Here is a 16,720-nt window from a genome sequence, read left to right on the forward strand (position 1 = left end):
TTTTGCTTTTCCATATGAAGTTGAGTCCTGTTCTTTCGAAGTCTTTGAAGAATTTTGCTGGGATCTTGATGGGCATTGTCATTTTCTTTATTTTTTTTTAATGGTGTCTTTATCTTGTTTTGCAATCAGGATAATATCAGTTTCATATAAATAATTTAGAAACGTTACTTTTCTGTTTTAAGAAATAATTGAGTAATACTGTTGTTGGTTTTTGAGATTTTGGCAGAATTCTCAACAAATTTATCTGGTCCTTGACATTTTGTTTTTTAATAGAGATTTAAAAATCTGTGTTTTGTGTTTTCTTTCTTCTACGTCCATAATTAGAAGATTTGGTGTTTTCATGGTGTACAATAACTCTATGTTCTTTTTTTTTTTGAAAAAAAATGGATTTTTTATTCTATGGGTATGGCTGTTTTGCTTACATGTATGTATGTGTACCATTTGTGTGCCTGGTGTCCACAGAGGCCAGAACATGACATTGGCTCCCTGAAACCAGAAGTATCTTGAGCCACAATGAGGTTCTAATAATTGAACCCAAGTCCTCTGGAAGAGTAGCCTGCACTTTTAATCATCAAAGCCCTCTCTCCAGCCCCTTTTCACTTTTAAAAAATAACTGACCTTTACTGAGTGACCCCATTCCTCTACCTTTTCTTCTATTCCTGCTACTATTTCCCATGTGACCCACTGTATTGCTAAGGGTTTCCACTGGACCTTTAATTTGACTGAGTCTTTCACTTTCAGAATAATTTCAGTTTGGTTTTTCTTAATTCTATCCCTTTATTGAATTCTATTCTATCTCGGATAGACTTTATTTTCTCTTTTTCCTCTTGTAGTACATTCATGTCTTTGAGTTGTTTAAAAGAATAATTATAACTGCTGTGGTTTGCAGGAATCATACAGTGAGATTTCAGCTGGTAGAGCACAAGGTTGACCCTCCCCCCCCCAGAATGAATGCGTTGTGATGGAGAGAAACCCAGTTCATAAAGCGCTGGCCCTACCACCTTTTGCATATCATCTGACTCTTTCAGTAGATCTCTTGTGAAACCATAAGCATTCACCCTTGGGGCAAGATTCAGCAGAGTATGGATTATTGGGCACAATTCTTTCCCATGTACTAGTATATTGGGCTATCCTAACCACTTCGTGGGACCTCCTGTGGGAAATTTAGTCACAGTCAATAACCTTGGTCCCCACAGTCTAATCTCTGCTTCATTCCCTGAGGCACATTAGAAGCCACCTTCTTGCCACTATCTTCCATTTGGCAGGACATGCTGTCAGGAAAGGAGCCTTTCGTATAGATCGCATTTGGGACCTTCAAGGATAAAGGGATGTCCAAGCTCAGAGAATTGCCTTTGTTTTGTGTGTATATAAACTGGAGATTTTACAGAATAAGAGAACAGCAGGAGAAAAAAATGCTGATGCAGAAAAGTACATTGTGGAGAGTTCATTTCGCCCTCAGCTCTAAGTCCCATTCTTGCTGTGAGTCTTCCTCTGGACTCTGAGGGGACAATGAGGCTGGATCTCAGAGGTCCCTGATATATATATATATATATATAACTATATTCAGTTTTGTTTTGTCTCTCTCTCTTTTTTTCCTGGAAGTTCTTCCAAATCATTTTCATTAGGAGCCATCAGTATGGTTTTAGTAATTTTTTGGGAAGACATGTATATTTTCTTTTGTGTCTGCCAAGGAACTTGCACATTTGGAGTTTATGTTTTGCTTTTCATTTTTTTCTAGAAATTCAAGGTTTCCCCCCCCCCCCCCCAGCCGAGTGTACAATATTCAGGAGAGGACTTAGTCAATGGGCTGAGGGCCTGTTTTCCTTTGTGGGGCTGATGTTTAGGGCTAGAGACTAGCCCTAGTGTCCCTCCTGCCTGGTCTGTAGCTAGTGCTGAGACTGTGCAATTCCCTGGGCCTAGGCACCATCCTCTGGACTACTCAGGCTTCCTCTCTGGACCTGCAACTTCCACTGCAATTTCTGCAACTCCCTGTATGCCTTTAGTCACAAATAGTCACTTTTTACTGGGACTCTGCTGCTTTTGGCAGATGCAACCTAGATTCTTCAGCTGGCACATACTGGGGCCCAGACATTTCCTCTTGAGGTGATCAGTGTGCAGATTCATTCACCAATGGAAGAGTTAATGCAGCACTTCCCGACTTACGCCACAGTACAGCGGGCCTATACCTTTATACTTTCTTCCTAAGTTAAGCATGGCTCCTGAGTTTTGCTAAATGCTCTTTAAATGAAAAATCTTTATTAAATCCCTCAGTGCTTAAAATATATAGATGTTATCTGCTTCTGTTGTTCTCTCAGTGACTATAATACATAAAAATGGGAAAAAAGCAAATACAGCAAGAATTAGGTCTGCCCTTGACAATCCCACACACTGTCCACGTTACAGCAGGATGTTACTCAGAAGTGTGTACATTTGAGTTTGCTATTACAGACCCAGTGTACTAGGTTATTTCCTCTGCAGGCCCAGGAAAGAGAGCTCCATGAAGGAAAAGCGAGACGTCATCATATTTTTCTGAAATGATTTATTTTATATAATTTCAACCAAAATTAAGCAAACAAGAATCCATGTTTAAAATATAGTGGGCCATTGTTACACATGCTACTGAGCCTCTCAATTTTTAGGAAAGAAGATTTAAGACCACAAAATACAGAAAACTACTTGGCATAGAAGATAATTCAGAAACAAAACCAGTAAAACAGCATACAGACAAAAGCTATTAAAATAAGGGCGAGAAAACTACACCTACAGGCACAATCCACCAGCTGCCGCTTAAGTGAAGGTTTGATTGACACAGTATATTCAGTTTGGCCAGAAAGGTAACTGACATCTTTGGAGAGCGACATCATTTTGCTTGGGGCTGTGCTGTGCATCACAAGACACTGAGAAGATCTCTGGCCTCTGCCCACGAGACACAAGCAGCAATCATCTTTAAAGTGACAAACAAAATGTCTGTGGACATTGGCAGATAGATGTCTACTGAAGGTATGGCAAAAGTGGCTGAGAACTGCTGGCTCAAACGGGATGCAAAGGGTGTATGTAAACAGGCTCCCAAAGCCTGAAATACTGTCTGGCCCTTCATAAAACAACATTTGGTAACTATTATTTTAATATAAACAAGGGCAAATGACATACGCTAGACTAAGACAATAAACTGCTAATGTGGCAATATGATCTAGCCATGTTTCTACAAAAAAAAAAACAAAAAACAAAAAAACAAAAATAAAACCAAACCCAAAAACAAACCAAAACAACAAACCCAACTCCAGTTTTTGTTTGTTTGTTTTTTCGAGACAGGGTTTCTCTGTAGCTTTGGAGCCTCTCCTGGAACTAGCTCTTGTAGAACAGGTTGGCCTTGGACTCACAAAGATCCACCTGCCTCTGCCTCCAGAGTGCTGGGATTAAAGGCGTGCACCACCACTGCCTGGCCCAACTCCAGTTTTACAAAGGGAGGCTGACAGCAATGTGCAAGTCACAGAAACAAAGCTCAAATGTCTCATAGGCACAGGAGACGCTCAGCCTTGCTGGCAGTTAAGAAGTGCAAATGGAAGGCACATTTTCAGTCCTGGTTTACACAGTTGGGAAACACACACATTTCTGTTGAGATAATGGCGAGTTTCACACAAAAATAATAAGGCACTGAGTACATTTTAAATCTACTATGTTAAGGCAAGGATTCAAATCGCAGGAGTTCACCTGCTTTACAGAAGCAGACACTCCAACACACGGCAATATCTGGGTCCTGAACTCACTGCTGATGGTAAAATGACCTCAACACTCGGTGGTGAAGAACAGGCTGTGTGAGTACATGAAGCTAGTTAGATCTGTAAGTGTTGACTAGAAAGAGGTTTATAGTATATCACCACGTGAGGAAAGGTGGCTGCACTCCTCTGTGTGCATGCACAATTCCATTCAATACCCTTCCCACCCAGAACCTGTTACCAACATGAGAAAAGCATGGGTGTGCCCCAGCTGGAGTGTGCATGGAGCACAGCATCCACTGACTACTAGCACCTACAACAGTGTATGCAACGTTGCTTCCCTAAAGTCACTACAGTATATTCTTGCTTTCAGGCGCATCATGATACATACATTTGGGAGAGGACATTCAAGCCTTGAAAAAAGTATGTACACATGATCAGAAAAGTACAGAGCTATCCTTCTAACACTGAAATTAGTACTAATATCACCTTTAAAAATCCTGCTTTTATTAATTTAATTCTTATAAAATGTGTGCAAGTTCTATTTTTAGAATAGTTAAAATTTTAGATTTATTAAGTTAATATACCAGTGCAGATTAAAATTCCCTTTAAAAAATACTTGATGGGCTGGAGAGATGTTCAGTCAGTAAAGTGCTTGCTGTACAAGCATGAGGACCTGAGTTCATCTCCCCAAAATCCACAAAAAAAGTCAGGTGATGTGGCATTTGCTTTTAACTCCAGTGTTAAGGCTACAGAACCAAGTGGGTCCCTGGGGTTCACCAGTCAGCCCCAGCTCATGAGGACCTGTATCAAAAAACCAAAGTGGATGGCAGGCACTCCCTACCTGACTGCCTGCACTGTCTGCAGTAGTCTGTCCCACCCTTAGCAGTTTCATTCACCACCTGCACTGCTGCTCTGCAGCGTGAGCCGGATGGACTCACTAGAGGGCGGCTGTTCTCAAGTGGAAGCCTGCAGGCAGGGAGGTGACTTCCCTTCACAGCACCTGCTCTAAGTTTCTCTTTGCTTATCAGCGCACCTATAAACATCTGAACAAAGCACCTCGTTCCTTTTCCCTGGGCTTTTGATAAGACTTGCTGTCTAGTGAGAATACCCTCTACTTTAAGTAAAACGGATTTGTAGATAGCTGACTTCATTTTAGATGCTGTCATTTTCCAAATTTGGTAAAACTGTTTGCTCCTGCATAGCTGTGAGTGCCTTGTGTCCTGAAGAGGTAGAAGATTTTTAGCTGCCAGATGACTCAGGTGTAGAGGAATTAGTGTAGTTCCTTAAGCAGGTTCTCCTTGGCTCTCACTTCATTCAGGAAAACAATACTTTTCCAGGATATAAAAAGAGATCATCAAATGCTGTAAGTAAACAGCCTATATCTTACTAAATCAAAGCTGAATATATATTTCGATAATATGGCTAAAAGTACTTTAAAAACACTGCTTCTCTATGCCAGATATACTATAAAAGCTGAAATTTTATATAAACATCCTACTTTACTGAAACTGTATATATAAAAATATTTTAAATGGTAATTTCTATGAGGTACACTGTAAAGAGCTGGATTTTCAATGTATCCATTTCTTATTCTGCAGGTCATGGTTTCCTGAAGCCACAACGTCAATGACCTCACATTGCCTAGGACAGTCTCAGCTTCTGGCCCTTTGGACTGCAACACAAATCAGGTGCTGCGTGGCGCAGAGATGTGCTCCCTGCAGGTGGGAAGACCATTTCCCTGCCTTCTTACTAAGGCCCCCGTGCACTTCTGCTCAGATCCTCTCGCACATGTGAGATCAAGTGTGCAGCGAGGAGGACCAGACTATACGTGGTCCTCCACACATGGCGACATGGCAGAGGGAAATGGTAATGCCAACAGATAGGCAAAGCCTACACTTTGCTTGTTCGACCGGCCTTAGCTCAGAAACCTTTCATCTTCAGCCCACACACAACTCTTGTGTCATCAAAATAATGGGTCTGCGTTCAAACTATGAGCCTCCTGACTAGCAGAAGGGCAAACAATGAATGACAGCTTTCAGTTTTTCTTCAAAAGGAATCTGTATTCTGTAACAGTCTAGGAGACAACGAAAATGTCCCTCCAACCACTGGGCATGTAAGGCTTTCCTTGTATAAGATTGTTATATAAAAGTTCACAAGTTTGAAAATAACAAGAAAGCAGCTATCTTTGGTATACTTTTTTCTTGAAATATCCTTCAAGCTAGCCTCAAACTTGTGATTTTCCTGCCTTTGGCTTCCAGGTGCTTAGATTACAGGCGTGCACCACAATGCCCTGATGCATTTGGTACACTTTAAAAACTAGTCAGATGCTAGTCTGCAAGCTATACACATCCTCACAGTATAACTAGATATACGATGCTAACATTGCTAATTTATAAAAGAATTTTAAAATCAGTAAGTAATTTACCCTGCTCTAACTCTTGAGTAAAAGGTAAACATGGTCAAGTCCTTTTCCACACATCCTCAGTTCAAGCTCATTTTATAGAATAAACCTGCAAATATTTCATAAAATGTGAGTGGGATGAAGGAAGAATGTGCTGCACTTTGAATGTAAGTGTGACCTTAAGTACGAAAGATCACATCTGTAGTGATTATGAATTTTCTCTTCAGGGCGAACGACTAACTCCTCTGACATATTTACTGCCTCCTCAGTGTTTCTCTGGTGTGAACTCCCTGAGGCCTATTCGGCTCTGGGCCACTGACAGGGCATTCCTACTTTCTTTATATTCATGGGAATTTCCAGTTTTCCATTAGCTAAAGCTCATGATAAATTCTGGAACAATTAAGTCACTTCCAATTTCTGTAATTGTAAGGTTTCTTACTGGTGACAAATGTCCAGTCATTTCTGGCCCTAACTGGGTCTGTATATGAATTCTAGTGTGGATGAGAAAGCCTGCGATGTTGCTGTCCCACATCTGTTAGCCACTGTAGGGGCTCTAACTGTAGGACTTTTTGGTGGCAGTGTTTCCTCATTCACTCCTCTGCCCTGTATGAATTCTCTGATGTTGGGTAAGGTGAGAGCCACGAATGAAGGCTTTCCCACACTGCTTACACTTATAGGGCTTCTCCCCAGTATGGATTTTCAGGTGTCGACTAAGTTCTGAGCCACGGCCAAAGGTCTTCCCGCACTCCTTACACTCATAGGGTTTTTCACCACTGTGACTTCTTTCATGATGTGTTAGTTCTGATCTTCGAATGAAAGCCTTCCCACACTCCTTACATTTGTGGGGTCTCTCACCAGTGTGAACTTTTTGATGTCTAAGGAGTTCTGTGGTACAAGTAAAGGACTTTCCACACTCCTTACATTTATAGGGTTTATCACCAGCATGGGCTCTCTGATGTCGGGCAAGCTCTGTGCCACGACGAAAGCCCTTGCCGCATTCCTTACATTTATAGGGCTTCTCACCAGTATGAACACTCTGATGTCGAAGAAGATGTGAATCAGAGATAAAGCCTTTCCCACACTCTTTACACTTGTGGGGTTTCTCCCCAGTGTGAACCATCTGATGTAAAGTGAGCTGTGAGGCACAACTATACACCTTGTCACACTCCTTACACTCATAGCGTCTCGCCCCGGCGTGAGTCAGCTGATGAAGACTAAGCTGAGTGTCGTAACGGAAGGCCTTCCCGCATTCCTTACACATATGCGGCTTCTCACCAGTGTGGATTCGCTGGTGACGAAGGAGATGTGAGGGGCGGGTGAAGGCTTTCCCACACTCCTTACACTCAAAGCACTTCTCATCAGTGTGAACTCTCTGGTGAAGACTGAGCTGTGCGGTAGATGGGAACGCCTTCCCACACTCCTTACACTTGTAGGGCTTCTCACCTATATGCAACTTTTGATGGTGACTGAGCTGTGAGGTAGAATGGAAACCTTTCCCGCATTCCTTACATTTATGAGGTTTCTCACTACTGTGAGTACTCTGAGGTTTTGAAATGTCAGAACCACAATTAAGGGCACTTTTCTTATTTTCATTGCTTTTTTTGCTTTCATGAAGTCTTTGGTGCATAGTCAAGTCTGACCTACAGCTAAAGGCTTTCCCACACTGTGCACACTTAGTGCCTTTTTCCTTATTGTGCATTTGCTCGTGTTCAATGAGACACGACCGGCACATGAACGTTTTCTTACATTTCTTACATTCATAGGGTTTTTCTCCCGAGTGAGCTTCTTTATGGGCTGTGCACTGGAAGGAACTAGGCCTCTTGACAGAGGTCACCACAGCTTGTTTCAAATGTCCCTCCTGAGGGTCCTGTTGCATCTCCAGCTGGCCTGTGATCTCTCTGTTACCTCTGGCCCTGTTGTTCTCAAGGCTGGACTGTGTACGTTTTTTTGCCACCTTTTGCTGCAATGATATAATTCTGTAGCCATCTTTTGGAAGTAAGTTCTTGCCTTCTCTTCTAGACGCCCAATCTGTAAGATAATAAGAGAGCGAGGCTCGTTTTCACACACCAGAGAAGAATACTGCAGGAAGTGACAGCTAAGGCAATGAAAACATAAACAACTCACAGCACAACACTGAACTCTGAAGAGGGAGAGGGTATGGGATGAGACACAATGAAGACAGCTCAGAAAGGATGGCGAAGGCCACTTTCTTCCCACTCTGGTGAGCATCCAAATCAGACAGGAAACTTACCCCAAACATGTTATCCAGGACTGCCTAAGAAAACTGAGTGAGAAGATAAGCAGGCACAGGCAGCAACAGCTCCCACCTCTAGTCTCGGATCACGAGCAGATGGCTCTGTTTCCTTCCTGTATCTCAGCCATCTTGTTCAGAACCATTATTGCTAACAAGTCACACCATGCCACCTATACAGCATGCTAACTATCCTACTAGTTCTGCTGCCACCCCGTCATGTCCACTGTGCACAGTGGTTCGAATGCTGTTGTTAAAAATAGTGAGGTCAGGCGGGCGGTGGTGGCGCACACTTTTAATCCCAGCATTAGCGAGACAGAGGCAAGTGAATCTCTATGAGTAAGAGGTCAGCCTAGACTACAAAGTTCCAGGACAGCCAGAACTGTTACACAGTGAAACCTGTCTCAAAAATGAATAAATATATAAATGAGATCATAGCACCTTCTATCAGAACCAACTCCTCCACAGAGGTTACACATACTTGCTGCTCTTGCAAAGGGCCCCGGTTTGATTCCTAAAATCTACCCCAGGTAGCTCACAACCGCCTATAACTTCAGCTTCAGAAGACTTAATGCTTCTTTTGGCTTCAACACTTATGTTCATATGTGCACACATACACAAAATTAAAAAAAAATCTACTCCTGGAGAGATGGCTCAACAGTTAAGAATATTTGCTGCTCTTGTAGGTAACTTGGGTTCAACTCACATGACCTACAAGGTGGCTCACAACCATGCATAATTCCAGATCCAGGCATCCCATTGTCTCTTCTGATCTACACAGGCACCAAGGAGATAAGTAGTGCGCATGCATGTGTGCAGGCAAAGATACTCAGACACAAAATGAACAAATCTCCAAAGTATCTTAGTGGAGCTAGAGAGAAGATGGCTCAACAGTTAGGAATACTTGCAGCTCTTATTCAGGACTCGGGTTTGGTTCTCAGCACTGCAACTCCAAGGGACTCTCACTTACTGGACTCCACAGGCACTGGAGGAATGCGGTGCCCAGACAGACAGCAGGCAGCATGCACGCGCAAACACACAGACACAGACATACGCACATAAGAACCTTTTGAAAATCTGCCCTCTAGTACTGTTTCTGACCTTAGCTAACTGCCGATGGATGCTCTTTATGCTGTGCAGCACAGCCTTCCTTTAGAGTCTGCTGGCAGATCCCTTCCCTAAGATGTCACTACGGCTCACTCAGCTGCTTTCCTGGGGCCTTATGACCTTAAAGTGCAGGGTGCTCACCGTTCTACATACTCGGTTTTTTTGTAAAGCACAGTTATTATATGTCATTTGGTATTTCCCAACACTATGAAAAATTTCAAAGGCCCTCATGCTTGTAAGGAGTGTACTCTACTGACTAGAGCTGTCTCCCAGCCCTTAACACAAATTCTTAAAAAAACGTTTTCAAATGTCAGAAAAGGAAAGAACATGTCCCAGTTAGCTCTGAGGTCAGTATTACTCGTTTTCTTTGGGTGTTCTGCTTTGATATAAGAATTCTAAAACCATTTAATGACAAGGCTACACATACTAGTGCAGACGTGAAAACAACTCACATGTCTAGCAGTAAGTGAAGAAACAAAATGCAGTGTGTCCAACCATCAATACTATCCTATGTTGTCAACAGCATACAAAAATGATGGACCCTGAAAATGTAGTGTGATGTGAAGAAGCCGGCCATGGAAGCCAATCAGAGGCTGCACATGCTGGGTGTGGACAGACTGCTACCAGGTTTGCCTGTGGTAAAATCTCTGATGGCTGTTGATGGACACCCAAGTCCACAAATGCTAAAGCCTTGCATTTGCCCACTGCACACTTTAAATGGATGGGTCTACAGCCCACGAGTTGTACCTCAATGGAGCTGTTTAAGAAGCCAAGAGAAAACTAGCCTCAAAATGCAGATAAAATGGTTATCATAGGGTTCTTCTCTGGAACAGGAAGGAACTGTGACAGGAACGTGGTGAGACAGGGGGAAAGTAAGGACTCAGAACCTCACTGGGCAGGGGTGGCGCATGCCTCTAATCCCAGCACTAGGGAGGCAGAGGTAGAGGTAGGTGGATCTCTGAGTTCGAGGCCAGTCTGTTCTACAGAGCAAGTTCCAGGACAGCCAGGGCTATAGAGAAACCCTCTTTTGAGAAACAAAAACCAAAACCAAAAATCAAAAAAATCCAAAGCCTTATGCTAACAGTGGTTCTCAACCTATGGCAAACCTCTATTTCCAAAACTATTTACAAGTCTTAACAGAGCAAAATTACAGCTATGAATGAGTGATGAAAAAATAATTGCATGGTTGGGATCCCCACAACATGAGGAACTGTATTTATTAGGGTTGCAGCGCTAGGAAGGCTGAGCACCGCAGCACTAGAACATCCTTTCTCCCCAGCCCTTGGGCTTTGGTTGCCAGGGAGCTTTCCCAGCAGCATCTAGAGTGCTGCCTTCTCATAGGTTGCCTGGGTGACAACCTGCCGGGCCTCCCCAGGTCCAGGACCAGCACTCACCGGGATGCCATTCTTTCATCTCATTCCTCATCACCATCCAGGCCTCTTTCCCCTGCTCTAAAAGGGAGATCACACTCGGCTTAGTGTCAGCAATACCTGCCCAGAGACAAAAAAGGAAGCTTATGTTGTGCATGTCAGCATCCATGTCAGTTCAGGGGGCAGAGGAAAGAAGACGGTGGGTTCAAGGTCAGCCAGGGCCACACAGTGAGACTACAGTAAAATAAGTCCATGACTGTCAAGAGAGAAAAACAGTGTCTCAGACCTGAGAGGGGAAGTGGACAGAGGCCTCCCTCCTACCCAGAAGCTACTACCTCCAACTGTCAACCACCAGCAAGGGAGAAATGAAGTTTTCTCCAGAGGGTTCTCCCTGGGGATAGGCTCCACCCCTTAGGGCAGAACCAGGCTCAGCAGTAGCTGGAACATGAACTTGATGGGACTGTTGGAAGCTCCTGTCTCAAAATGCTGGGTTTGGGGTTTTGTTTTCCTTTCTTTTTTTTAACCTTACAGATCTTTTACTTGTATATTATGGTTATGGTTGTCTCTGTGTGCATCTTCGTCTCTGCATGTGCTCCTTGTGTTTTTGCGGTTTCTTTAATTTCCTGTTTATTTAGGTTTGTTTATCCTGGTTTGTTTTCTAATGAGAGAAAGAAGGGTGTGGATTTAGGTAGGTGGGGAAGTGGAAAAGATCTGGGCAGATTTGGGGGAGAGGGAAAAGCAACCAAAATAAGTTGTATTAAAAATGAGTAAAGGTACTTGCCATACAAGTCTGGCAACTTAAATTCAATCCTCAGAACCCATGTAGAGACAGACGGAGAGAACTGATTCCAGAGAGTTGCCCTCTGACCCCTATTTGCATGCCTTTTCCCACCCCAACAATAATAATAATAAGGAAAAAATAAGTTAGGGATCAAAGTGAGTGAATACTGGAGGGCTGGGGAAGAGAAGACGTCTCCCTTCCTCTCTATGTGCGTGTATGTGTGTGTACATGTAAGAAACATCATTAGTTTAGCTCAGTACTTGAAAAATGTTCATGAAAAATTCAACAAAAGTTTTTGATGCAGGTCTACACCCTCAGCACCTGTAATGCTAAGGCAGGAGGATTGTCATGAATTTCAGACCATTCTGGGCTGCATAGGAGACTTTGTCTCAAAGAAATCAACAGGGGCTGGAGAGATGGCTCAGCAGTTAAAGAGCACTGGCTGCTCTTCCAGAGGACTGGAGTTCAGTTCTCAGCACCCACATGGTGGCTCACAACCAATTGTAACTCAAATTCTAGGGGATTCAGTGTCTCCTGTGGTTACTGCGGGTACCAGGCACGCATAGACATACCTGCAGGCAAAACACCCATACACAAAATAAAATTAAAAAAAAAAATCAACACTCATCATAAAGAACTTGAAAATTCTGAAGGGCAATTCTGAATTTTGGTGGGTGAATGAACTTACCTAGTAAAATCAGGTTGTTGTAAGTCTCCAACATTATATCCTGGTACAAATTTCTGTGGGAAGGGTGCAAGCACTTCCATTCCTCTCGAGAGAAGTAAATGACCACGTCTTTAAAGTTCAAGCCCTGAAATCACACAAATATGCCATTTGTGAAATCGAGATAAAAACTTCAACAGAAAGGACAGCAGACATGACAATTCCCTGGAGAACCTTGGCTAGACGCTTTCATATGCACAGGCCAGTGTGGGGATAAAGGTGTACACATGCGGTCTGAGCATGCCTGTTCCTTGGCACTTCAAATAAAGCCCATGTAAGTGGTGTTTCTCAACTGAATGGAACTGTACATGCAGGTACACAGACAGTCACTTCTCGTCACTGCCTCTACTCCTCCTCTGCAGACGCGTGTCTGTGTGTGTCTGCTCTGTCAAACATTTTTAATATTTTAACTTTTTTCTAACTGGTTATTTTTCTAAACCTAACTGTAAGCCTATGCTACAGTGTAATACAGTCTTCCACAGTGTAATACTCAAGTGTAATACAGTCTTCCACAGTGTAATACTCAAGTGTAATGCAGTCTTCCACTGTGTAATACTAAAGTGTTTTTAGAAGACCTCACATAAAAAACAAAACAAAACAAAACCCCAAAAAACTTGCCCTGGAAAGAGTTAAAAAAATAAAAGAAAGACACATCCATCACCACAGATGTGCAAACTACAACAGAGACACACGATTAGGAGACAATAAAGCTACCACAACAGGCATCCGACCCCAACTCCTGGAGAAGAGAAGCCAGACTCCCGAGATAGCGGCATGTCTGAGAAAAGTTTTAGAGTCCTATGTTAAAAACAATGACACAGGAAAAGGGGCTCATTGTTGTCAGCTGTGTACCCACTGATACCCAACGGGCACCCGTGGGAAGTGCCAAGTCACAGCTTGGTGTGGTGGTGCACACGTTTAGTTCTAGCATTGGGGAAGCAAAGGCAGGAGGATCTTTCTGAGTTTGGGCCATCCTGGTCTGCAAAATAAGTTCCAGGCCAGCCAAGGCTACACAGTAAAACCTTGTCTCACAGCAAACAAACCAATCCATGGGTTGCACAGAGAAACATGGGTAAACGCTACAGATCACACAACAAAACCAAAGGTCATGAATCTGGGAAAGGGACATGTAGAGATGGGGGTGTTGTCTGGCATGGGAGAAGATATGAGAGGGTTGGGAGAGAGTTATCAGAGTACATTCTATACCAGTATGAAATTGTCAAACGAACAACATCAAAAAAGAAAGAGGGGCTGGAGAGATGGCTCAGCAGTTAAGATCATTGGCTGCTCTTCCAGAAGACACAGATTCAATTCCCAGCACCCACATGGCGGTCCATTATCACCTGTAGTTCCAGTTTCTGGGGATCCACCACCCTCTTCCAGCTTCCAAGTATGTCAGGCACACATGTAGTGCAAAGACATACATACAGGCAAAATGCCCACACACATAAAATAAAAATAAATCTTAAAAAATATAAAAGAATGCAATGTACCATACAAATGTGATCTTAAGGACGGGGAGGAGTGCCGTGACATGGTCACTGCAGATTGGTAGCATTTCAACAGGCAGCAATAATTAGAAAGGAGGGGGGCTGGAGAGATGGCTCAGAGGTTAAGAGCACTGCCTGCTCTTCCAAAGGTCCTGAATTCAATTCCTGGCAACCACATGGTGACTCACAACCATCTGTAATGAGGTCTGGTGCCCTCTTCTGGCCTGCAGACATACACACAGAATATTGTATCCATAGTGAATAAATAAATAAATATTAAAAAAATTAATTAGAAAGGAGGAGGAGGAGAAAGAAGAGAGGAAGAAGAAGACGATGACATGAAGGCATGAACAAGCAGGGGGACACAGGGATATCAGGAAGAAGTATGAGGGGAAAGTTGGGGATGTGTGTGATCAGTGTACTTTGCAGGTGTGAAACTGTCAAAGAAGGAATAAGGCTACCCGTTTAAAAAGACTACCCAACACAACTAATGACACAGTCTCAGCTGTCGCACAGGGCTATGACGAGGACTAAACAAGGTGACATCTGGGAAGAACTCAAACTACAGTGACTCAGAGTAAGATCCTGAGCCAGTTGTTACTGTCAATGCCATCCTGCACTGAAAACAGAAACACAGGGCCAATCCTATGCACAGACAAAATAATCTGAAAACGCTAATAGCTGAGTGTCTTCTGGGGAAAAATGAACAGAAGAGGCCAGGCAGACCCCACTGCTGTTATAATTTCTAAGCAAGAAGGTCACTACGGTGACTCTAGCAGGGACAACAGAGATTAGGCTGAAATAATTCCAAATTCCCCGCAAATGACCAGGTTCGCTGACAAGATCTTGTTCCATACTGATTAAAGCCTGGGGAACAGAAATTCTAGGTAACAGTTTGGACAGAGCAGATGCCTAGGCTGCTTGGGGAAACTCCACAAACACGGTTTCCTCTTCTCCACAGTACTGGGGACTCTAGAGAAGACCTCTGAACTACAGTACCATTTAGAGACCAAGGAGTTTTCATGACAAAAGTGGCAATTGAGGCTTACCTTGGTCATGTCTTTAGATGCAAACCTCTTCTTTCCTTCTCTTCTGGCTTCTTAGAGAAAGAAAAAGGTGTGCAACGGTTAAAAAACTGCACAGACAGAACACACGCCTGCACCGTCCCCACCTCCAGCACTCAACAGGACCACAGATGCCCACACCTCACCACCTTCTCCAATCCTTACTTAGTAAAAAGGTGACCTCAGGATCCAGATTGGACTCCACCCCAGGTTTGTTTTTTCTTAAGAAAAAGCACCAGGCAGTGGTGGCGCATGCCTTTAATTCCAGCACCTGGGAGGCAGAGGCAGGTGGATCTCTGAGTCTGAGGGCAGCCTGTTTTACAGAGTGAGTTTCAGGACAGCCAGAGCTACACAGAGAAAACTGGAGCCTCCATTGTTAACTAGTCAAATCTCAGCCATCTCAGTAGGCACGGCTGGGCCTGCCTGGTTAGTACTTGGATGAGGGAGAACCTTTACTGTCTTCAGTCCCAGCATCTTACAGTAAGCCCAAGTTTGGCTGTAAACAGTAGATGCACTGCTGTCCTTCATCCTGTGGCATCAGCAGAATAGGGAAGTGGGAATCTGAAGGGTTCTAGCACTCCCACCACCCTCAAACCTAGAGCTAGCCTGAGTGGAACAGCATTCCCGACTCGAGAGAACCGAGTGGGGAGGCTCGAGGAGTGAGGAATGGGAGCTGTGGTCCTTGATGCTGGAACTCAAAAACACACCAGGAGCTACAAAGGCTTTCTTCACAGCTGGGATTGGAAGTAGAAGTCAGGCAGACTTCAGTCAGTATAGACCATGTCTGTGCAGCAAGTACCTCTCTCTGCCCAGCTCCCCCACACAGGCGCCCACTGTGCTTGCATAAGGAAAAGACTGCATGCCCTGGGGCACTGCTGGCACTGGGCAGCACTGAGTGTCCCACATACACGTCTACTAATGGTCCTAATGGTCATAGAGCAAGAAAAGCAAAATGCAGCAGTCGGACCCAAGAAGAGATGCTCCCTTCCATCAGGGTCCCTCTTGCACCCTCTGCTGACGAAGCTTAACATCGCACTCACTGTTAAGAGGCCAATCACATTTCATACCAAGGATTAGAGGCTAAATTTTCAATCCACAGGCAATAAACTGTAATTGTCAGCTTTCCCTCTGGCTACTCAGTACCTATAGGCCATCCGTCATAACCAACAACAAGAGGATAAGAGCATATTAAATCATATTAACCAGGCCTCAGAACAGCCACGTCTAATAAAAGCAATCCACATGGCAGCTCCTTAGGACAACACTGCAGCTATGCAAATGAGAAGATGCACGATCCTAAGAGCTGGCTATAAATACTAACTGTCCAGACTATAGTAACTACTTTTCAAGTTTAGTCACACTACACGATAGTCTTTTATCTGAAGAGTAAGTTATGGCTGGCATGTGGTTGCACACCTTTAGTCCCAGCATTCAGGAGGCAGAGGCATGAGGATCTCTGTGAGTTAAAGACCAGCCTGGTCTATATAGCGAGTGTCAGGACAACATAGAGAAACCCTATCTCAAAAAACCCAAAACTTAAAAAAAAAACCTCCCCACAGTTCTAAAACTAGCTTCTAAAAATATGTACATAAAGTATTTTTTAAAAATTAAAAAATATAGGTAATATATTGCTACACCCACGGCTGTCATGCCAGTGTAGCAGAAATGCTGACTGGACAAACTGTTGCCGTAGGATTGGGGCTAGCGCTCCACGGAGTTGTTTCCCAGGCTGTCCCTTGGCAATCAGCTGTGATTAAGATGCCACCTGAGTCGCCACCTGTACTGACTCGACCTCGCTGCCCTTGGCGCCGAT

The 16,720-nt window shown here is 43.7% G+C and overlaps 1 protein-coding gene across 2 annotated transcripts in view; it reads right to left on the reverse strand.

Moving 5' to 3' along the window:
* Positions 1 to 2,522: 2,522 nt before the first annotated feature.
* Znf568 (zinc finger protein 568) overlaps positions 2,523 to 16,720 on the reverse strand; it is a 51,637-nt gene continuing 37,439 nt past the window's right edge. The window contains exons 7-10 of one of the 2 annotated variants that reach the window (XM_048438813.3): positions 14,893 to 14,942; positions 12,318 to 12,441; positions 10,873 to 10,968; positions 2,523 to 8,148 (exon numbers count right to left, since the gene is read on the reverse strand). In XM_048438813.3, coding sequence (XP_048294770.2) covers positions 6,707 to 8,148; positions 10,873 to 10,968; positions 12,318 to 12,441; positions 14,893 to 14,942 — 1,712 coding nt within the window. In that variant the 3' untranslated portion in view covers positions 2,523 to 6,706. The remainder of the gene's footprint in view (positions 8,149 to 10,872; positions 10,969 to 12,317; positions 12,442 to 14,892; positions 14,943 to 16,720) is intronic. The other variant, XM_085690857.2, reaches the window with a different exon arrangement.

Source organism: Myodes glareolus, chromosome 1, assembly GCF_982192425.1.
Source record: "Myodes glareolus chromosome 1, mMyoGla1.1, whole genome shotgun sequence".
In the NCBI taxonomy this organism is placed as follows: Eukaryota; Metazoa; Chordata; class Mammalia; order Rodentia; family Cricetidae; genus Myodes; species Myodes glareolus.